Raw genomic sequence first — 22,529 nt, 5'->3', positions numbered from 1 at the left:
TGCAGACTTTTTAATCCTGCTTTCAGAAGAACCTGAGGACTCACCTTATACAGCCCCCTCCTCATGGGTACGTTGCTTTGCATTCAGATTTATTTGTCCCAGAAGTTTTTCTACTTTGACTCCTTTTAAGTTTATGAAATATCCTCAAACCATCACCACGTCATGGCCAGGGAGTGCTGCCATGGCTTGCTGTACCGGTGGTCAGCTTTTGTGTTTGATTGCATAACCAAATACCACACAGAACTGGAAGACGTCAGAGTTTCAGTTGTCCCTCTCACCTAGCAACCCAATCATTGTTTCCACCAAAGTCGGGGAATTTGCTTACTCCAACTAAAAGATGGAGTTTGTCATGTGGTCACAAGGTGATTGCAGCCCAGTTGATTCTCAGCTATGGAGTCTGGCTCTAAAATTCAGTGGGACCAAACTAAGACCAGGGCTTGAACAAATCCTGGCTGGATGTGCTGCCTAAGTGAGGCCTGTCACAGCTGGGAACATCTGGACAGCAGAAAGTCCCGTTCTCCCGGTTCTCCCCAGTAGGTTACCCTTTCTGAGCTTCCAGATGCTGTTTTTTCTCTCTCTAAGGCTCATGTTGCTGGGGGTCAAGAAGGTGATCGAAGCAAGTCAGTTATGTCGCGTTGCATGAGCTGGGTGGGAACGGGTCTGCAGGGTGGGAAGTCCCACTTCGGTTGTATCTGTCAGTGTGTCTGTGAGGTTTTGCTTCCTTGCATCATTTACCTTTGTTCACCAAATGCATTACTTCACCGAAGAATTCATTCAGTTTGTTTGCCTGTCACCGCCGTTCCCAAGAGAGAGCAGTCATCTTCAGGCTCATGGTTTTCAGGTCAGGGTGGCCTGAGCCTGCATCAGTAGAGCCTCGGTGTGCAGAGTAAGGGAGGTGGCAGCACACTTAGTGTCACCTCGCCGCTGAAAACTCTCCAGTGCTTTCTCATTGCACGGGAAATAAAGTCTAAGTGCTTCATCTTCCCCTGGGCGCCTTGTCTCTCCTTGAGCCCCACCTACTTCAGTGGCCTCCTGCCCTCTGCTCTCCCGTCTTTCCCGTCGTCTTCTATTCTCGGACACCCCGAGCTTGCTCCCCGCTTTGCTCTGGTTCTCCTCCTGCTGGGATGCTCCCCTTTCTGCCGTCATCTGGGCAACATGCATCTCAGCTTATTTCTCAGAGAAACCTTTCTTAACAGTGTGAGGCGGACCCAGACATTCTCATCACCTCACCCTGTTTTATTTTCTTTAAAGTCCTTTTTACTATCTTAAGCAATCTTATCACTTAATTGTTTGCTTACTGTCTTCCTCTCCCCCACTAGAATGTGAGCTCCACAAGGGAAGGGACCTTGTCCTGTTGACTTGTATGTCCCCAGTGCCTACGAAAGTACCTGCTGAATAGTGGGTGCTTACTAAGTATTTGCTGAATGGATGATTGAATGAATGAAGGCTGTCATTAGTAACACATTTGAAGGAGATGGTGAGGATTATGAGGTGACTCAGAGCCAAGCCATGTGGGAATTTAGCCTGAAGGAGAGAAGTTCCAGGAGGCCACATGCTGTCAAAATGTTACAAACTGGTGCTTCCCTAAAAGCAGAGCCCAGCCCTTCAGGAAGAGGTCTGCCCCTTCACTCACTTCTCTCAGCCAGGTTGATGTCCTCTGAGGAGATGGGCTTGTTCTGGGCAACCCCACAAGGTGCAACTGCACCAACAAGTGGAAACCTAGGAAGATGGATTTTGACTTCAAAGGGAGAACTTTTTATTGTTGCTCTCTGAGGATAGAGTGGACTCTGCTGAGAAGTAGTGATTTCTAAGCCAACCGAGGTCTGCAAGACTAGGTTGGATGCCCTCTGGGAGGACCAGGTATGGGGACCGCAGGCTTATACTGGAGGGTGGCGGAGATTTGTGTTGGAAAGAGTACTGTCTTCACTGTGGAGAGTGGGTTTGAGAACTGGCAGGAGAGCCACGAAGAGGTTGATGTTCCTTCAGAGAAACGATGGTGGCCTAGACAAGGTAGGGGTGGTGTGCAGAGGAGAGAGGGCAGACTTGAGAGGCGTTGAGAGGTAGAATTCAGAGCGCTTGGTGGATGTGGGTGGAGGCAGCCCAGGCTTCCTCTAGGTTCGGGCAGCGATGCTTCAGTGGAGGTGATAGCACTTTCTGGGTGGAGAACACAGGAAAAGAAAAGGTCCTGGGGGTGGGGACTTTTGGAGGTATGAGTGTGATGTGCCTGTGGGACAGCTAAGTGGCAGTTCCCAGCAGACCCTTGTGTATGTCAGCCTGGAGCTCTGAGACATCTGGGCTGGTGGCACAGGATGAGGGGATGGAAGCACAGAGATGAAGCTTGAACTCTGGGAGTGGATGAGACTGTCCAGGGAGAGAGCAGAATGGGAGGAGAAGGCGGCCCCGGGCAGAGCTTGGAGGCAGGTGTACACGGAAAGGACACGAAAGGAAGAGGAGCCTGAGAAGGAGCAGCTGCCATGTTGGACACCCAGAGTGGGGCCTGTAGCCAAAGGAAGAGGGTCTCCATGAGGGAGAAATCACCAGGCCTCAGGTGCTCTCTAAGGTCAGGCCTAGTCAGGCCTGAAAAGGTTTGAATTTAGTGACACAAAGGCCATTAGTGATCTGGACAAATGCAGTTATTTTTGCTGGTGAAATACACTTAGCAGCATTGTTCCCCTACACTCTGGATTAAAAGGAGTGTCCTACTGGAGTGTCCTCAAGAAGAGCCTCTGTCACCACCGTCCAGTCTCAGCAGTGGGTAAAGGTGAGATTAAGTGACTCGGGTGTGGAAGGCCCTGGTCTCACTCCTGGCAAGGCAGGGGGAGCCTGGTATTCCCACTTGTATTCCCACAGTTACCCTGCCACCGCTAAAGATGACTGTAAGCTAGAAATTTAGAATGGGTTTGTTGGATCTCAAGGGCTTATAATTAAGTAGAACTAGAGTTGATTGCTTAGTGGTTGCTCTAGAATCAGGTCCTGCTACAAGTGGCCAAGGAGATCATATTGGGAACCAAAAGAGCCTCCGGGATGTGGCTGTGAACAAGGCTGGGAAAAGTCCCTGACCAAACTTCTGAGTCCACAGCAAGAATGTGGCTTCTATGGAATCATAAGAGAGAGGGAAGTATTTCCAGCTGTGGTCCACTGAGACGAAAAATTGGGTTGGGTCATGTCCTGGAGTGATAGTGACAGTGGCAGGGTGAGAGGTGGTAATAAAAGGAGCTAAGGCTCAGAGTCTGGCCTGGTTTTGAATCCAGGGTTCATTACTTACCAGCCAGGTAAACTTGGACAAGGACTTGGAACCTCCCTGAACCTCAGATGATTCGTCTGTGAAATATGGCTCACATGGCTGTTGCCAAAGCTACGAAGGAGACAGTAAACAAATGGTCACTGCTGCTGTCCTTGTTATCATTGTTGTGATCATCGTTGTCAACATTATGTCATTATAAATTATAAAACACTTTACATGTTCTCACTGAAGTAAAAACATATTCCAGCTCAGCTTGCTCCCATGCAGTGAGGTTTTGCAGCCTTCTTCTTTCATAGCACTAGTGACATTATATTGTCACCACATTGGTGTATCTGCCAACCCTGTTAGGCTGTGAGCCCTTTAACGAAGGGATTGCCTCTTATGGAGGTCCTGCCCTGAAACACAGTAGGGCTCTGTTTCTGAGTGTCATGGTCACGGTCTGTGTAAGGCATTGCTTTCTCGCCACCAGAGAGGTTCAGAAGTAGGGCAGTGGCTTCAAAATGTGAGCTCCACCCCCAGGGGCCACCTGGCAGAGACCCTGCTTTAGGTTGTTAGTGTTTTAATTCCATGAAGCAGTTCTGAAGTGCTCTCAGATGGACCCCAAGCAGGGTTAGCAGCTATGGCTGGCCTTGGGGACTCCTCCCCCTGCTTCCAAAGCTCTTCAGAGCTCACAGGACTCACCTTGGCCCCACGAGTTGAAAATGTTTTAATGTAAAGAATACTTTCATCTGGAAGATGGTATTTTTTAAAACATCAAATTTGTCCTAAATGTTTTGGTGGCATATATTATATAAGCTTTTGGATTTATATTTTCTCTTTCATAGAATAAAAACTACGGTATAACTACCTCAAGAGTTCTGCAAATTCACATTATGTAAATATGTGTAATAAAGTGTTTACTTAGGGTTTCCATAAAAAATGTCCAAAGGAGAGAATAAGACAGCTTCTCTGCTGGTTTTAGAGGCTCTGCTGGGAATTCGGAGTGAAATTTAAGCCTCTCAAATATGTTTTGATTGGCTTCCTTCATGTTTTATCTCCTGTAATGAACTCTTTATCAGTTTGTCAATTTTAACTAAGGACAGAAAGTTCATGTGTAGTAACAACACACAGACTAAAGTTAAAGTTATGGTTTATATCATGATGTAATAATCCTCTCTTTTCCTTTAGTCAATATTTACCTGTGAGGCCAATATATTATAATTCTGACTTCAAAAGACGACACTTTATTTTACCTTCTTCAAGTGTTGGTTTTAGATACTTGTAATATCAAAATGGGAAGTTGAGCCGTCTGAAACTCTTGGCCATGTTCTCGTGGGGTTGAGTTCCTCGATCATCACAGGGCAGGCTTCACTGTTCCCCGTGGCCCAACAACACAGCTGCGTGGCTCTCAGAAGGAGGCCTGAACTCTGAGCCACACTGCTTTCTCTCAGCCTTCCAGACAGCCCCCTCTCCTCTGTAGGAGACTGGTCTGTTATCCCACAGCAGCCAGGATCTCTTAGATGGACTTAGCTTTTCCCTAATGCATTAATGTTACAGACTGGCCGGGAGAGCCCAGTGAGTGCCTAGTGGGAGGGTGGTCTCGGAGTGTGAGGCAGAAGAATGGGGAATCTTAAATGCTTTTCCTCCCCTGAACCCCTTATTTTAACTACCTCATATTTAAACATTTTTCCACTTTAAAAACTGAGGAAGAATCACCCCCCAGTGAAGAAGGGCTAGGAGGACAACAAATAGCTACAAGATTTGCAGGTAGATGTGGTACCTTAGGGTAGACTACGCAGGTAACCAGAGGCGCAAGTGGCGCGATGTTAGCAAACTCTCTGAGTCAGCTTGGGCATCAGGCAGGATCCATTCAGTGAATCGTCAAGGCCCAAAGGAAACTGATTGACTCATGAACTGCCAAGTCCACAGGTAGGCTAGTTACAAGTTCAGCTGGATCCTGGAGTTCAAATGAGGTCATCGTGATATCTCCCTTTATTTCTTAGACCTGTTGTTTATTATATCAGCATGATTATGTGGCAAAGATGTTTCCTGGCAGTTCCAGACTTTCAGTGGTCCTCACTGCCTCTGGAATCCTTAGAGAGACCCTTTTCCTGAAGTCCATATCAGTGCCTGAAAACAGACTCAGAATAGATGAACTTGAGCCACATGCCTGTGCCTAGACCAGTAACTGAACAGGGATGGGTTCTAATAGAATTACGTCAAACATATGTTTAAATTTAAGCAAATTCACCTTTGTGCTCATATCAACATGCTTCTGTCTGCCCATGATGCCCTCTTCTACACACTTATTTTACATGTGTACCCTTTTTTCATGTTCTCTTCATTTTGTGCATGTTCATATATATATAGAGAGAGAGAAGTGTATATGTGTGTGTATAATTACATGTACTATTTGATAGATGATATTACAAGTATAGGAAGTTCAAGAGTAAATCTTAAGTGTATAACCTCCCTGGCCCCCATCCCAGCTTTAGGTGCAGTTCCATTGGCCCAAATCACCTGACCATCTCTAGTGGAACTGATAGGGAAGGCAGGGCCCATTGGAAACAGCTCCAGCAGCAAGGGAGGAGGCAGTTCCAAAAAGGAAACAAGTAGGGTCTTTTTCCAGAAGGGAAAAAGCAACAGGCAAACCAACTATTGATTTACTCACCCAACAGGCGTTATTGAGTGCCCACTATGTGTCAGGCATTCTTCTGGCAGTGGGCCTACCACAGTGAACTGTACACAAAAGGCACTACCTTGCCGGAGCTTACCCTGTAGGGAGAGAGACAGACATTGCAGTACCTCAGTGCAGAGATGCTGCGATGCCTGGTAGTGATGAGACCTTTGAAGAAAGGCCATGGCGAGCGCCTCCAGTTCTGGATTAGGTGCTTTAACAGGGCGGAGAATCTCTTCTTGTTCTGGGATTCTCTTCAGTTGGCCCTTATATGGTAAGAAGGATTTTAATAGGCAAGTCCTATTGAGGTTATCCCAAATGTAAGAAAAAGCACGAGCCAAGCCAGCATGAGTGGGATGAAGTAAGACACATTCTGGGGATGGGCAGAGGTTCCTATGACCGCCGCGTGCAGAGCGTGTGGAGGATGGGGTCATAAGGCTGCGTGGCCGATCAGTGAGGCCATGCAAGGACCTGAGTAGCGGGCTCGGGCGTGGCATCACCAGGTCCATGGTTGAGAAGATGACTAGCCACAGTATGGAAGGCTGGGTGGGAGGCGCTTGAGTCAAGGCGAAGGCAGCTGTAGGGCTGAATGCAGGCTGTGGCCAGACGGACAGGAAGCTAGAGCTTTCAGAGGCAGGGTTTGGGGAGCAGCTTGCTTCTAGTGACCTAAAAGGATTGTTCGTCATCCAGCATAATTCATCTTTTGCAAGACTGCTGATGTTTCCTCAAAGACAGGAAGCCTTTAGAACTGGGAAACACTTTGTGAAGTTGGTTACTGTTGTAAAAAATGTCATCAAGTAACAACAGTGAAGTTACGGGGGTAGATGGAGTGCCCATCGAAACCCGGAAGGGCCGCCTGTGGTCTCTGAGAGTGACTTCTTGGGAAGAGCTCCAGGAGGGATCACCATTGCCTTCCAGACCAGGCTGATGGACCTTCTTGTGCCTCAACAGGTGACATCTATGAAGTGGGAGTTCACATCGCTGACGTCAGTTACTTTGTTCCCGAGGGCTCTGAATTGGATCAAGTGGCTGCTCAGAGAGCTACAAGTGTCTACTTGGTTCAGAAGGTAAAAATCAGTCACCAGTTGAAAATGTGCTTCTATTTAGTCTTCCCTTCTTTTTTTCCCCCGTTTTTACTTCTCTTTAAACAAAAAAATTCCTGAGTAACAGCAACCTTGTCTGAACATCTTTTCTTACATCTAATAAGGTCTTTAAAAAAAAAACCTTTTCCCTGGAAAAATGCTTGCCCTCTATTATCGCATGTTTTCCTGTTAGCCCCTTATATGTTCAAAAGGAACCAAAATGAAGAGATACCAAGGCAAGACACAGGTGTTCATCTCCAGCCTTCATACCTGTTCTGCCGTGTAAGTGATGCAGACAGGCAGGCAGCTTCAGAAGAAATGAGGATCAATAACTGCTTGCAGACTGTTGTTCCAAAGCAGGGCTCAGCGAACTCAGCCCACGGCAGCCAGTTTCTATAAAGTTTTATTGTAACACAGTCACATGCATTCACTTCTGTCATATCTATGGAGCAGCTGTACTATAGGAGAATGGAGTGAAGGGTTACTACTGACCTTTTAAGGAAAAGCTTTGACCCCTGTTCTAAAGGGTGGGGCTCCTCTGCCCCTGCCCTGCCCTTTCCAAGATAACCTGGAGTCTCAGAAATGGAAAAGCAAAGGGAGCCACGGAGTAGTCTGGGTATTTCCTCCTGGTGAGGCCCTGAGTCTGTAGACCTCCTTTAACAAGTAGGCAGTGGACACCAGTGTCTGCCGGTACTGCCCTGGGCCCTGGGGACAGTGATGGTTAAAGGACCATACGTGAGTTATTTCCGCTCCCTTCTGGGAGCTCATGAATTCTTCAGGTTTCTTTCTCCCCCTTTTCACACTCTGTTCATCTGCTTATTGTGGTCGTCTTACGTCTTTGGCTGTATCATGACTTTCACTTCCTACTTAGCTTCCTTAAATCCCATGGCCCAGTTTTGGATTGGTACCTGTACTAGCTTGAACCTTCCCTCCTCCCATGCCCTCAGGACATGACTTCTGGTGTTTGCTTTTTGAATGCACTGAGGTCCTCACCCCCCCACACACACACACACACAGGTACATGGGAGTTGGCATCCTTTTACTGGCACCATCTCTCAGGGGCAAGAAACCATCCCAGGTCCCAAACCTGTTCCGTTCTGGGAACTTCCAAATGTCCTCACCTAGGGAGGGGATACAGCAGCCCAGTCTCCCTCCACTGTCTAATCTGATTGGCAGCTCCCATTGCCAGCACACCTATGTGCCCACACAGCTGGCCAAGGAAAAACCAGGCACTAAGCACCACTCAGAAGCATCATGTCCTGGTAGGCCACTGTGCTTCTGGCTACTGCCTCTCTAACTCCTGGGGAAATTCACCATGCTGCCAGCTCCAAATAGAAGTATTTAGATGGGTACGAAGCTATAGGTTTGAGAAAACCACCCACATAAGGGTTCTGAAGAGGCTCTAGAAAGCCCTGACCTTCATGGATATCGTGGTACAAACATTGAGATGCATCTATAGGACGGCATTCTCTTCTCTTAGTTATTGTTGACTTCTGTTCACTATCACTCCTTCTTCACTGTGGAGCCCACTTCTGCTAGGACTTCTGCAGTATCAACATGGCCATTGCGGAAAGTTCCCATCCGCTCCCACTGACCCAAGACCTCCTATAGCCCTGCTCTGGTGCACAGGATTAGAGCACCTCCCACCTCAGCCCTAGTGGGCAGCATAGTGACATGGGGAAGATGGACTTCTGGACATACCTCTGGCAGGTCCAGTAAACCTAATGTCACTTGACCTGTGAGTGCCCTAGCCATGTGCTAGCAATGCATGGACTACATTTACTATAACCCCACGTCGGAGACTTCTCATCCACATCCCTTGCCGGAAACTGCTGGGCCTCTTAGGGAAGGGAGATGAGACTCCAAAATCACTTTCATCTACAAAAACTAGAATTTATGATGGGAAGAGAGAGCGAAGTGGCAGTCTCTCCAGAGACCACATAAGGTGAATAAATGGGAAATGTTCTGTCCACATAGAAAAGGTTAACTCTGCTCTTCAAATTCAAATGCTTATGCATTTTAGTCCTAGTGAGAGGTGCTTCCTTTAAGCAGGTGTCTTTCTCTTATCTAGCTGCTGTGTTCTCCTTCCATAACCAGGAATTTTGTTTCAAAATCAGAAAATGATGAAACAAAATTGGGTTAAATAACTAAGCATGTTTTCTTTTCTGTTCTCTTTGCTTTGGTTTTGTGATCATCACAGTTCTAGAATTTCGCATTGGGACTCCTAAGCTTTGCGAATGGGAGCTGGGTGGAGGAAGGGCCCTCGTGCCTCTGAGTGGCTGCGGGCTCCTGCCGCCCGGCACTGCCCCCAGCTTGGCAGAAGCAAGTGGCGCCGGCCCACAACCTTGGACAGCAGTGGCTGTTCCTCCGGATTCCTTGGAACCACAGTTCTGACCTTTCTTCCTACTCGTTTTTGTTTCTTAAAGGACTGTGTCCAGGAACTTTTCTGCTGTTTTCACTTTACTTTGCCTATAAAGGTCTTCAAAGCTGGACGAGCTGCTTTCCTCCTCCTTAGATCCTCTGTGCGCTCATTTGGCGGAATCATGTCCCAGTTCCACCAGCTAGGGGAGGAGTGTGTGGTGGGGACAGGGGTGCTGGCTATTTCCCACCTGGAAGGTAGTGGCCTGATGCTGTTCATTCAGTTCTGCTGGCCTGTGAGTGACTGATGTCAGGTTGCAGTTTAAGATCGACTCAGGGACCCTGCCATAGGTCAGGACAGCATACAGCGCGGAGGTCTGTGGGCCAAACACCGTCTCACTGTCCGCTACATGAAATTCTTCCTGTTGGGATTTTATTTTCAGAAATAAATATTTGGTTACTCTTGTTAACACTAGGGTATACCCAGGAGGAAAGATAAATTTAAAAATTGTCCATTTGAATCCTTTGAAAAACCACCTTTTTTGACAAAAGATAGATAGCTGTTAGGATAGGGACTAGTGGTTTGCCCTGACTTGGGCCTGTCCTCAGAAGGACATACCATCTACCCAGTCACTCTCTCCCACTGTCTTCTCTGAGAAGAAAATACAATGTAATTGTAAAACTTAAGGTAATTTTTTTAATAAGTGAATTGGGTTTTAAAAGTAAAAGAAAACCTAAACAGTTGAAACCTAAACTGAAAATTTCTGCCTATTGGCCCAAGCACTTGTGTTATTTTAGGTGTGAAACAGCTCAAATGAAAGTTCGCCCATAAATCTCTACGATATTTTATTGGTACTGCTTTATAATAGAGATCAAAGATCGGGATTGGAAGCCCGTCCTCATGTGGAGGCCAAAGAGTTTTAAGATGTTCCTTTCTGACCCCAGCAGGTTGTCAGAATGTTGATGCTTTGTTAATGTCAAACTGTGCAACACAGACTTGATCAGATGTGGGGTTCATGGAAGTGGTGATGTGAAAAAGAAAACTCTTTAAACAGCGATGCTGCTGGCAAGTGAGCGATTTCCGTCCTTCGCGTTGTTTGCGCGTGCGAGTGGGAAGCTAGCTGAGTGCACCTTACTGCTCAAACCTCGAAGTCCTGAGAGGAAGGGAGAAAGCTCGTCAAGTGCTCAGGCTCAGGCCGCCAATGGGCACTGAGGGCGCGAGGAGGCCTGGAAGCCAGCGGTGGCCTGAGCCGAGGGGGCAGAAGAGGCCTCTGAAGCCCCTCCCTGCGCTAGGGAACCCCAGTGGGTTGTTGACAGCTGGCCCCTTTGTCGCTGCTAGGCCCTCCCATTCCTCCTTGCCTAGCTGATTGATTCTTCCCCTCTGTGGCCCTTTCTGTTGGTCACAGGGCTGTCCTGGCTAACCCGTTGCTGAACTTGGCCAGCCTGCCCGCTGTGGCTTTAGCAGATGTTTCTGCTCTCTGAGGCTAATATAAGATTTTATAGTCTCGTTGGTACCCCCACCCAGCTGCCTTGGGCAGTGGTGTATTTACCTAAATGATCAGTTTCTCTCAGCCCTCTTAAGCCCTAGTCCAGAATGCTTAGAAAGTCTGTGTCCTATCCTCACTGTCCCTTTTTAACCATGACCAGCTTTTAAGCTCTACCCTGGCCCGATTTTGATCCTGGCTCTGAAACGTGCTTAAGAACACTTAACACCTTCTAAGCCCCTCCCTTTCCTGCTTCCTATTAGTCTTCACCCAGTTAGCATTTATCAAGTACCAGCTGTGTGCCAGGTGCCAGGCATATAAAGATGGCAGAGGTGCTGATCTTGCCCTGGGAAGTCAAGGAGGTGGGCATGTAAAAGCAACTGCAGTGCACTGGGCTGCCTGTACCCCAAGGTGAGGAAGTGCTGTAGAGGAGAGGAGCCTCCGTAATAGCCACAAAAGCATCATAAAGCAGTTGATTTTTGAACAGTGCTTCACATTGTGAGCAGAAAACTTCTAGGAAGACACAGTGGATGGAGAGGGCATTCCAGGCCCCGGCTGGGAAAAGCATGGAACTTTTCCAGGAACAGTATTAGTGTGGAATTGTTGGGTGGGAGCTGCATGCCCAGGGGTGCAGGGGCCCCTCGGGGAGAATGTGCAGAGAATGGAAAGCAGAGCCCATGGCGGGGGAGCACCGACACTGAGGGGGCCAAGCGGAGGGGAGGAGGCCACTGAGGTCCGGCACAGAGAAGCGCCTGAGAGCGTCCGCTACTCTGTGTTTCAAAAAATACATGCGCCTATAATATGGAATGTTTTACTTGGCACGTAGTCATTGATGTGTGCACAGAAAAGAGACGAAAGTTCTGCACCGGCATGTTACCATTGCTTATCCAACCCATGGGGCCTCAACATTTTTGCATTCTCATGTTTTTGTTTGTTATTACCTAGAATTTCTACAATGAGCATGTAATTTTTGCAATTTAAAAATGTCATATTAGCTTGAGAAGTGAAAGGAAGGTGAAAATGAAACTAGGAAGCATGGACTGTTTGAGAACCTCACCTGAGAAGTGAGGGGGCCCAGAAGTGAAGTGAAGGAGGAGAGCTAGACGAGGGGAGTGTCATCTGCTGTTCTTGAGATTGGGAGAGCGGTCTGTAGTTACGGTCCTCGGGGAGGGTAGGACACCGGGGGAGCAGGTAGCAGACTGAGAGGAGCGTTGGCGGGAGGGGTGGATCAAATGCCCAGACAGGCCAGGCTTTGGGCAGGGGGACACTGTGAGGTGTCAGGGAATCGAGGCACTCAGGTGAAGTTGGAAGGGTAGAGCCTGGGGAGACTGGCCGAAGGAAAGGGCTGGGAGGATGCTCGGGAGCAGACGAGTCTGACGTTCTCACTTCCTCTGGGAAGAAGAGCTGAGGTTTTGTGCTGAGAATGAGGGAGAAGGCAACTGGGCAGGAGGTCTGAGGAGAAGAATGAAGTTTTGGAATAGAGTCTGAGGGGCACAGAGGAAGAAACTAACCCACGATGAGTGAAAGGACTGCTGGCCCCTGCTGGCTGGGAGCTGAGTGAGCTGGTTCGGTGGCACACCTGCGCACGGCCCAGTGTTACCTCCGTCCCCACTCGGCTATGCATGGCAGAAGCAGGAAAGGCAGGATGTAAACTTGATCGTGGCTTTGTAGACTTGAAACAGTGAACATGAGAAAGCTTGAGAACTTTAAAGAACTATCCACATGGTCCATGCTGAGTAGCGAAGCTGATGAGGACAAGGCAGGACTCAACTGTGGACAACTCTGCAGGCGTCAGGGATGCATAAGTGTCTGCACAATGCTAATGACAGCCAGCAGTTTCTCAGCTCCTGGAGAGACATTTCTTCTCTTACGTCTCACCCCCTGCCCCAAGCCTCTCCAGGTACCATGACATCTCACGCAGCCATGAGTGTGTGTGGGCCGCTGTGCTGTTGTCCAGGTGGATCTTCCCTGAAGTAGTAGGACTATGTTTGCAGAAGCTTATCAGGAGCAACTGTCTGTCTCCTAGTCCCACCTCCCACGGGGATCCCTACTGTGCTTTGGACTTGGACTTGACACAGTGCCATGTGTCATGGAGCTCATGCCCAGTGACCCCAGCAGAAGTCAAGCCCAATTTATGAGAGGCTGTGACATGCCAAACCACAGATGTGATTGTGGTTCATTCATTTTCCTTTCAAAGGCAAAGAAATAACCATTTATTTACAAAACTATGTGGACATAAAGACGGTTTTCTCTGAATTCCATCTGAATTCTGCCCTAAGATCTAGTGAAAATTTCTTATAAGGAATACTCTTTAAAATGTAAAGATAATATACTACCTGAAAAGTTTTAATGTTTAGCTTCTTCCTGAGCCTCACTGAGGCTCTTTGGTATCACATTGCAGTGCAAATGCTAAAATATTGTCTTCTGTGTAAGATACAGGAGACCAAGCAGTGCTTGTAGATAACCTGGGCAGCCGCTGTGTGTGCCCATCGTTTGAGGGGAGAGTAGCCAAAACAGTTTATCTTATACATAAAATACTAGCTGCCTGTGAAAATCTTTTGTAAAGATGGTTCAGTAGAAGTCTACTGTGTATTTCATAAAATCTTTTATGTGATGCAGTAAACAGTAAACAGAAAAAATAGGGGATTCATTTCCTGGGCAAAAGTCAGTCATTCATTTGCCAACCAGAAGTGCCTGCTCTGTGCCAGGTGCTAGATAGAGAGGCAGGAACAGGAGCTAGTTCTCATTCCTGAAGACGGCGTGGCCTTGTGGAGGGAAAGGCGCCTCCAGAGGCGATTAGGATGAGGGTGTTAGAGCTGTGGAAGTACCATGGAAGAGCAGGAAGGATGGCGTGACGACGCTCAGGACTGCAAGTACACAGAACACAGTGCACGCTCCGCCTGGGGGAATCTCTGTAGTCCCTTCAGAGATGGTGATGAGCCAAATCTTAAAGGATGTGCACAAGTTGACCATGTGTAAAACATCCGTACAGGGGTTCCAGAAAGAGGGAACCAGAGCTAGAGCAGTGCGCAGGCCTGGCAGGTGACAGGTGCGCAGTGAGCAGGCCAGTGTGGCTCTTTGGGGTGCAGGAGGGGAGCACCAGAGCAAAGGCTGGGGAGAAGGCTGAGCCAGGTGACCAAAGACCAGGTGGACCGTTGGACGGCCAGCGAGCAGACTTTTATTGGGCATCTTCAATATTGTTTTACTAATAAGAAAGCGGAGACTCAGGGAGCTAGACTAGCATGCCCACTGTTCGCAGGAAGTGGTGGGCCCCAGGTTAGACCCCTCAGAGCCTTTGCTCCTTTTTCTGATTGTGCTGGTGATGAGTGAACTCTGTTGGTTTTTAGACAGTTTGCCTTTTTGCAAATAAAATCTTAACCCCAATCTCCAATATTTAGCATTACATGAACAGATATGGTTGTGTTCATTAACATAACTTTCTTCCATATTTAAATGTATGGCACTTCAGAAATGAATTAATAAAAACAGTGGCTTTCTTTTTTTTTAATGCTCACCCGAGGATATTTTTTCCATTGCTTTTCAGAGAGAGTGGAAGGGGAGAGAGAGACATCAGTGTGAGAGAAACACATCAATTGGTTGCCTCCTGCATGCTCCCCGTCCAGCACCTGGGATCGAGCCTGCAACCGAGGCACATGCCCTTGACCAGAATCGAACCTGGGGCCCTTCAGTCTGTGGGGCAACACTCCAACCATTGAGCTAAACCGGCCAGGGCAATAGTGCTTTCTTTTTAATAAGCTCTTTTATTTTGGAATAATTTTAGATTTACAGAGAAGTTGCAATGACAGGACAGAGGGGTCCCACACCCAACCCCCGCATGGTTATCACCTTCACATTACCATGTACATTTGCTATAACTCAGAAGCTGACATCAGAACATTACTATTAACTAAAATCCACACTGTATTTGGATTTCACTAGTTTTTCCACTAACATCTTCTTTCTGTTCCAAGTCCAGCCCAGGGTACCACATTGCATTTAGCTGCAGTGACTTTCTTTTGACAAACACTGACACGTGAAGTCAGGAGTTAAGTTACATTCTCTGATGCTCATTTTTGTGATTCACAGTCAGATACTGCCTCGCACACTTAGAAGAAATCCTAACTATCTGTAAAGGTATTGAGCCCTGGACTAGAAGCCTGCAGGGCGAGCAGCCTGCTACCAAAATACAGTTGGTATAATTATCTGATAATGCAGCCCGGAGAAGAATCTAAGAATGTACCCCACAAACTCGATTTAGCCCGTCTTACTCAGTTTGGGCACTCATACAGTGTACCATAGACGGGGCTTACACAACACACACTTATTCTTTCACAGTTCCGGAAGCTAGAAGTCCCAGAAGAAGGTGCCAGCCAATTTGGTTCCTACGGAGGACTCTTCCTGGCTTATAGACAGCATTGTCCTCACTTGGCCTTTTTGGTGTGTGCAGGGCAGGGAGGAGGTTATCTCTTTCTCTAGGACCAGGGACCCACCCTTATGACCTCCTTTAACCTTGATTACCTCCTGAAGTCCTCACCTCCAAATACAGACAAATTGAGGGTTACGGCTTCAACATGAAGGCGGGAGCATAGTCCAAAGGCTGAACTTATGTAAAGTCTCTGCAATTCAATCGTGACACAGTGGTACTGAAACTTTCTCCGTTTTGTTCATGCTTGAGTCTAGAGCTTCAGTTTTAGTGTATAGTAAAACGTAGTTGTTTTTCATTCCTCTAATATATTTTTTCCCTGTTACCAGTTCTTCTTGCCTTTCAGTCCACATTCCTATTTGACCTTAGAGGCTCATGAAAAAGTGTCATGTAGTGTGGTCTTTCTCATAGTCTTTGGCGAATGAGCTTCCTCCATCTTCAGCTCTCTCTGGAAGCTCAAGCTCTTCACCAAAACTCTGCTGCCTGGGCTGTTTCTAAGCCTGTGTAAGCTCCTGTGGATTGGAGAAAGGTGCTCATGGGCCTGTTCTCTGTTTGCAGGTAGTCCCCATGCTTCCCAGGGCACTGTGTGAGGAGCTGTGCAGCCTCAATCCCATGACCGACAAACTGACCTTCTCCGTGATCTGGATGCTGACTTCAGAGGGCAAGGTAACAACTTACACTGTGTCCATTCCATTCAGTGAGTCCCTGTTAAGCCCACACAGTATGCCTAGCACTGGGCTAGAGTCCCACGATGGTAGGTAGAGGCAATATAGGGGCAGCCACCATAGAGAACATGTAAGATCTTCCGCCTCTGAGAAGCTGCCAGTCCATTTAAAAGGCAAGACTGGCCATAAGGTTTCAGGAATGAGTTGCTTGTTTCTTGTCTATTATCAAGTGAAGGAAGCAATTGTATAAGCAAAGTCACATGGGGAGGCTTAATGCAGCAGATGGTGCGTAAGTGAGAGTGACTGTGGATTGGCCATGGCAGGACGCGCAGCCTGAGCTGCAGTGAGGACAGCAGGCCCTGTTCAAGGAAAGGGTGGCGACTTTGGTAGGTGGGGTGGAAGCAAACTATGGGGTGCCACAAATGTCAGTCACTAGTGAATTGTCGGGGTTGAGGTTCCTCTGAAGCGTCATGAGAAAGGTACTTTTAGAAAGATTGGTGCTGCATCGTTGTGCAGGATGACCTGGTGGTTTAAAGATGAGTTAAATTTGCACAGGGTAGTGCCATCATTAAGGCGAAGGTGATGAAACCAGATAGGTGAAGAATGCCAGCAAGCATTCCCCAAATAGGAGAAAAAATGAGATGGATAAATGAACGGTGGCTCTGGGAAAAACTAGTTCCCTCCCCCAAACAGAAACAACTCTACACGCTCAAAAATAGGGTAATGATTAAGCAAGCTGCGTTCTGACTCAATGAATGTTATGCAGTTACTAAAGCTGTTACAAAGACCATGTAAGAACATGGTAAATGTGTATGCTGTAAAATTAAATGAAAGAAGAAAAAGATATTTAATTATAAAGAGGTTCCAAATAAAGATGGAGGATCCAATACCCACACTTGCTTTCATTCCCTCCCAAAACCTCACTAAAACAACAGTGAAGAGATTTTTTTAAAAGACATAAACCCACAAGGACAAAGAGAATGGGAGAGGAGACAACGGCAACAAAATTTTGGAAGCTGGGAAGCAGATGGATGAGTGGTAACTGACTTAGCAGTCCTGAGAAAGCTGAATCCTGTGCCAGCAACAGAGAAAGCCAAGAAACAACCCCATTTCCACAGCAGAACCCTGAAGTTCAGAGTCTGACAGTTCCAGGTAGCTCTGTAAAGTGGGAGAGAGTGGGTGAAGAGAAGACTAACACTATTGATTGAAAGTTTATTTAAAGGATTGCCCCTCCCATAATTTAGAAGAATACCAGAAATTTATTCTCTGGACAGAATAAAGTAAAGGGTATTTGAACTGGGGGACACCAAACACACTCAATGGTGGTGGTCCTTTAGCAGAGGTTGAGTGAGCACCAGCACACCAAATGTTCCAAGTCCCAGCTTGCTTTTCCTAGTCAGGCCCAGAATTCTGGTAGCTGAGCCTATACCCTGAGTTGGGAGGTGGAAAAAATTCTTCTCTGAGGAATCTGAGTAGTGAAGCTGATTTAAAGATAAAATAACATCAGGGTTTTTAAACCAACAGCCCAGCTGTATCTCCCTGCAGTAAAGCTTATAGACAATCAGCTCCACTCACACAAGCAGAGCTTTTTAGGATTTCACAAAAAATCAGACTTTTAGTACCTTATGTTCATGTGTGAAGAGACAACCAAGAGGAAAGCCTCTAACACGATACAGGAAAACCAAAGCCAGCAAACGGAAAAGTAGCAACTAGAACAAACAGACTCTACAGGGAAACAAAACGATTATTTATGTCCTCAGAGAATTGTTTTTAAAAGAAAACATCTGTATCACAAGATCGAAATACTTTTAAAAAGAAACATTTGGGGGAGGGGTAATAGAGCTCTTAGAAATTAGAAACACGATAGAAGAAATGAAGATTCAAACTTCTGGTTGACAGGTAAAATTGAAGAATTGTCCCAGAAAGAGGTAAAAAAGGTAAGAAAATATAGGACCAGTCCAAGATATCCAACATCTGTTCAATAAATATTCCAGAAATAGAGACAAACCCCCCCCCCCCAAAAAAAAAATAAGGGAAAGAAATAATTCAAAGAAGTGCCCTCCCCTGGAGGATTGACGGTCTAGATTCAGTCCTTCCCACCACTGTCCAGTTCAGTGGTGGAGATGCATCATCCCCAAGCCACGCTGTCCTAAAATTTCAGAACACTGGGACACAGAAAAGGTCCTATAGGCTTCTAAGAGTTAAACAAAATTTAAAAAAAGGAGTCGCCCGGCCCGGTGTGGCTCAGCAGTTGAGCATCGACCTAGGATCCAGGCGATCGGGGTTCGATTCCCGGTCAGGGCACATGCCCGGCTTGCGGGCTCGATCAATGACTCTCTCATCATTGATGTTTCTCTCTCTTCCTCTCCTTTCCTCTCTCTGAAATCAATAAAGATATATTTAAAAAAATAAATAAATAAATAAAAATAAAAAATGGAGTCACATAGAGTAGTAGATCAGATCTCAGACTAACTGAAGATTTTTCTATCATAACCCTAGAAGCTAGATGACAATGAAGCAAAGCTTTCTAATTTCTGAAAGACTGTGATTTCTATGCTAAAATTCTGTTCAGCTAAGCTGTCAATAAAATGTGAGAGTAGAAAAGGACATTTTCAAACATGCAAGGTCTCAGAAAAATATGCACCTCTCATATACCCTTTCTCAAGAAGCTACCAGAAGATATGCTTCACCAAAATTAAGGAGTAAATCAGGAAGGAGGAAAACATAGGACTCAGGAAACAGATAAACCAACACAGGAAAGAAGTGAAATAATCACCTACATCACAAGTCAGCAGACTTTTCCCGTAGAGAACCAAACAGTAAATATTTTTAGCTTTATAGTCCATTTGGTTTCTGTCACAACTACTCAACTCTGCTCTTGTAGCAGTAAAGAAAACAATTCAGAAATGAATGAGCATGGCTGTGCTCCAGTAAAACTTTACTTAAAAAACAGGTGGCAGGCTGGATTTGGCCCACAGGCTGTGACTTGCTGGCACCTGACGGAGGTGATGGTGAAGAAAGCTGCTGGGGCACACCTCTACATGGTGTAGAAGGCAGCTTCTGCAGATTGAGCAGTCAGAAGGTGCTAGGGGAGGTGTCTTTGAGGAAATGAAGTAGTTAAAATATCTGTGTGTCTGAATTTCTTGAGAGATGATTTAGTCTGGCAGTTATCAAGCTTTTTGGTCTCAGGATCTATTGCACTAAAAATTGATTGAGGACCTCAAAAAGCTTTTGTGTGGATTACCACGGCTTACCCCATTAGAAATCAAAACTGATTAAATTCTAAACATTTACTTATTTTAACTAAAATAAATTCAATTCATTATATGTTAACATAAATAAAATTTTGTGAAAATAACTGTTTCTAAAACAAAATTAGAAAAGCTTGTTTTATATTGTTGTAAATCTCTTTTGCATCTGTCTTAGAGAAAACATTGACCTGGGTTCTCACATGTGCTTCTATAGTCAGTCTGCTAGGATAAGTTCTTTTAGTTGAAGTATGTGAAGAAAATCTGGCTTCAGACAGATATGTAATTGGAAAAGAAAGGAGTGTTTTAATACCTTTTTCCAAATCATCGCGGATATCTGTTTATCTTTGTACTATACCAGAATTTGATGGTAATTTCTTGAAAGTTAATTGCAATCTAGAATCTGGAATCCTATCTACTATGGACTGAATTGTGCCTGCGTCTCCCCCCAAATCCACATGTCGAAGTCCTAACCGTTGATGTGACTATATTTCGAGGTAGGGCCTTTACGGAGATAATTAAGGTTAAATGAGGTCATAAGGGTAGAGGCCTGATAAAAATTATGGGATTAGTATCTTTATAAGAAGAAACCAGAGAGCCAGGTGAGGACATAGTGAGAAGGTGACCATCCAAAAGCAAGGAAGAGAGATCTCATGAGAAGCTGAATCAGCCGGCACCTTGATCTTGGACTTCTGGCCTCCATAAATGAGAGAAAGAAATATCTGTGATTAATCCACCCAGTCTGTGGCATGTTGTTATGGCAGCCCTCATATACTAGTATCATATCAGTTGAATTTTTTACTGGGTTATATTAAAATCTAGTGGTCTATCGTATACTCTGAATGGATCTTTTAACCATGCATGATTTTTTTTATCATGTATTTAGAAATTCAGGTCATTTAGGAAAGATTGGCTTGTTATGCTATATTCTAAATGTGGACATATTTCATTATATGATATCAAGAAAACACATTTTTTAATATTACTACTGATCTTAGACAAGTCTTTAAATATTAGGAAATGTGTGTATTATGTGTCAGATACAAGGCTTCCAAAATTCTAATTTTTGTGAAAGTTCAGATTTTATCATTAGCAATAAATAATGTCAGTTGTTTTCCTTGAAGTGCCAAATAAGCATAGTTTGTGTGTCAGTTGTTCCTTCAAGTAAAAGTGGTGTTCCATAAAAAAGGCAGTCAGCCCAGCTCACAATTCAAAGTCATATAAATGCTTTCCTCAGGACAATCATCCTACTTCAGCATGCAGCATAGCGATAAAAACAAGCACTCAAGGCTGAGACATAATAAACTCAATAACTTTCACTGCTTCATCAAAAAACATTCTTTCCCTGGCCGGTTTAGCTCAGTGGCTAGAGCACCAGCCTGTAGACTGAAGGGTCCCGGGTTTGATTTTGGCCAAGGGCACATACCTCGGGGACAGGCTCAATCCCCTGCCCTGGTCAGGAGGCAACCAATCGATGTGTCTCTCTCACATTGGTGTTCCTCTCTCTCTCCCTCTCCCCCCCCTTCCACTCTCTCTGAAAAGCAATGGAAAAAATATCCTCAGGTGAGGATTAAAAAAACAAAACACAAAACAAAGCAAACAAAAAACCCATTCTTAAGTGAACTAGCTTTCCCTCCGAGAGTGTGAGGTGGTGATGAGTACCCTGACCGCGGGTACCCTTGTTGCCATGGCTGTATTCATGCCAAGGCAACAGCCGTTTTCCCCACCAGTGCTTTTGTACCATCGGTGTAAATGGCAACACACAGAAAAGGGCAAATAATGCCTTAGTACTATTATGAAAATAGTTTTGACCGCATGGGTCCCTAAAAGGATCTCAGGGACCCCTGGGAGTCTACAGACTGTGCTTTGAGAACCACTGTTTTAGATGGTTGGTTGAGTTTGGGGTGGATTAATGTACATAGTATATGGAAAAACCAAGCAAATTAAAACAAGACAGTTGTAATTCCAGTGAAAATGAAAGTTGTGTAGGAAAGAAAAGTAACACTTAGCATGTACATAACCATAATAGTTAATTCCGACAGTTTATGATGTAGCTTTATTGGGAGGATGAGGGCCTGGAGCAGTTATGTGGGTTTAATTAGAGAAGAGTGTATGTGGAAAGAAAAATAAATTCTCTTCTCTAGTGAAAAGTTTGTGAATAATGCCTAAAACTGAAAAATCAAGAAGTGGAAATCACGCAGGCTATACGGAAATATGAAAGTAATGCCCAAATAATCTAACCTGCTGGGTGAGGCGAAACTGATTACCTGTGGGCAGGCAGAAGAGAGAGACAGAGGGTGCTGTTTTCATAACAGGCCTTTGAAGTTGTGGGACTGTGTGAACTATGGCTACTTTAATCTTCTAATTTTTATTTTGTAAAATTTCAAACATACAATAACCCTACCACCCCTACCTCCCAGATTCAACTGCTGTCAACATTTTTTTTCTTTGCTACTTTAAAACAAACACAGACATCATGTCATTACTCATACATGTTTTGATATGTAACTCTAAAAAATTTGGACACTTTCTTATATAAGTACAATGCCGTTAGCACACCTAGCAATATGCTGGCACCTTGGTGTCATGTCCAGAATCCAGTCCATAGTTACATTTCCCGGATTGCCTCCAATTGATTTATCTGAACTGGACTCAGCACGTTACATTTGGTTTTTACGGCTCCTGTATATCTGATAATAAGTTCCTTTGTAAGAGTTAAGAAGCAAGCCTGATCTGAAATACAGAGAAGGAATTGTGAAGACACTGTGCCAGCAATCATATTTTGGTGGGGGTGGGAACATGCATGGGGAAAAAATGAATGGAAAAAGACCAGAAGGAAATAAAACAGAATGCCAGTAGTGGTTGTATTTGGGTAGTAAGACTGTGAGTAATTTTTTCTACTTTTTTGTGTTTTCTAATGTTTTCTGAAAACACGTATTACTTTTATATTTTTATAAATGCTTATTTTTGCAAAAATTTAACTAAATAGAAAATAAAGGCCCATAGAAGAAAACTAACCTGAGTCAACAGAAAAGAACGTTGAATCTGAATTGTGCCTGCCAGGGTCAGACCCAAGGAATAAAAAGCTGCCTGATCTAATGAGCTTCAAAAATATGAGGGTCATAAAAGCAGCACTAGAAAGAGCACTCTGAAGGCTCAGTTGGTCTTTCGGGTTCTATTGGAGGCAGTGTCTAGTAGCCAAGCCTTCTGGCATGAGGGGGCTGCAGAGCAGGTGTGAAGTAGGCACGGGGTCCAGGAGGGGATGCGGGGCTTCTGTCAAACCAGGTCAGATAGGAAGTGCAGGGATTTGGACTGGGAACAGCTGTGGAGCACTCACCACACTTCTTGGACTGTGGTCATCCAAGCACC

General features: G+C 45.5%; 1 protein-coding gene across 5 annotated transcripts in view; it reads left to right on the top strand.

Annotated features, from left to right (window-relative positions):
• DIS3L2 (DIS3 like 3'-5' exoribonuclease 2) overlaps positions 1-22,529 on the top strand; it is a 213,744-nt gene that overhangs the window by 132,707 nt on the left and 58,508 nt on the right. For 4 of the 5 annotated variants that reach the window (XM_087819515.1, XM_087819516.1, XM_016204664.2 and 1 more), the window contains 2 exons: positions 6,852-6,967; positions 15,806-15,913. In XM_087819515.1, the coding sequence (XP_087675641.1) occupies positions 6,852-6,967; positions 15,806-15,913 (224 nt within the window). The remainder of the gene's footprint in view (positions 1-6,851; positions 6,968-15,805; positions 15,914-22,529) is intronic. The other variant, XM_087819517.1, reaches the window with a different exon arrangement.

This window comes from Miniopterus natalensis, chromosome 8 (genome assembly GCF_054644295.1).
Source record: "Miniopterus natalensis isolate mMinNat1 chromosome 8, mMinNat1.hap1, whole genome shotgun sequence".
In the NCBI taxonomy this organism is placed as follows: domain Eukaryota; kingdom Metazoa; phylum Chordata; class Mammalia; order Chiroptera; family Miniopteridae; genus Miniopterus; species Miniopterus natalensis.
This window is presented reverse-complemented; position numbering and strand designations above follow the sequence as displayed.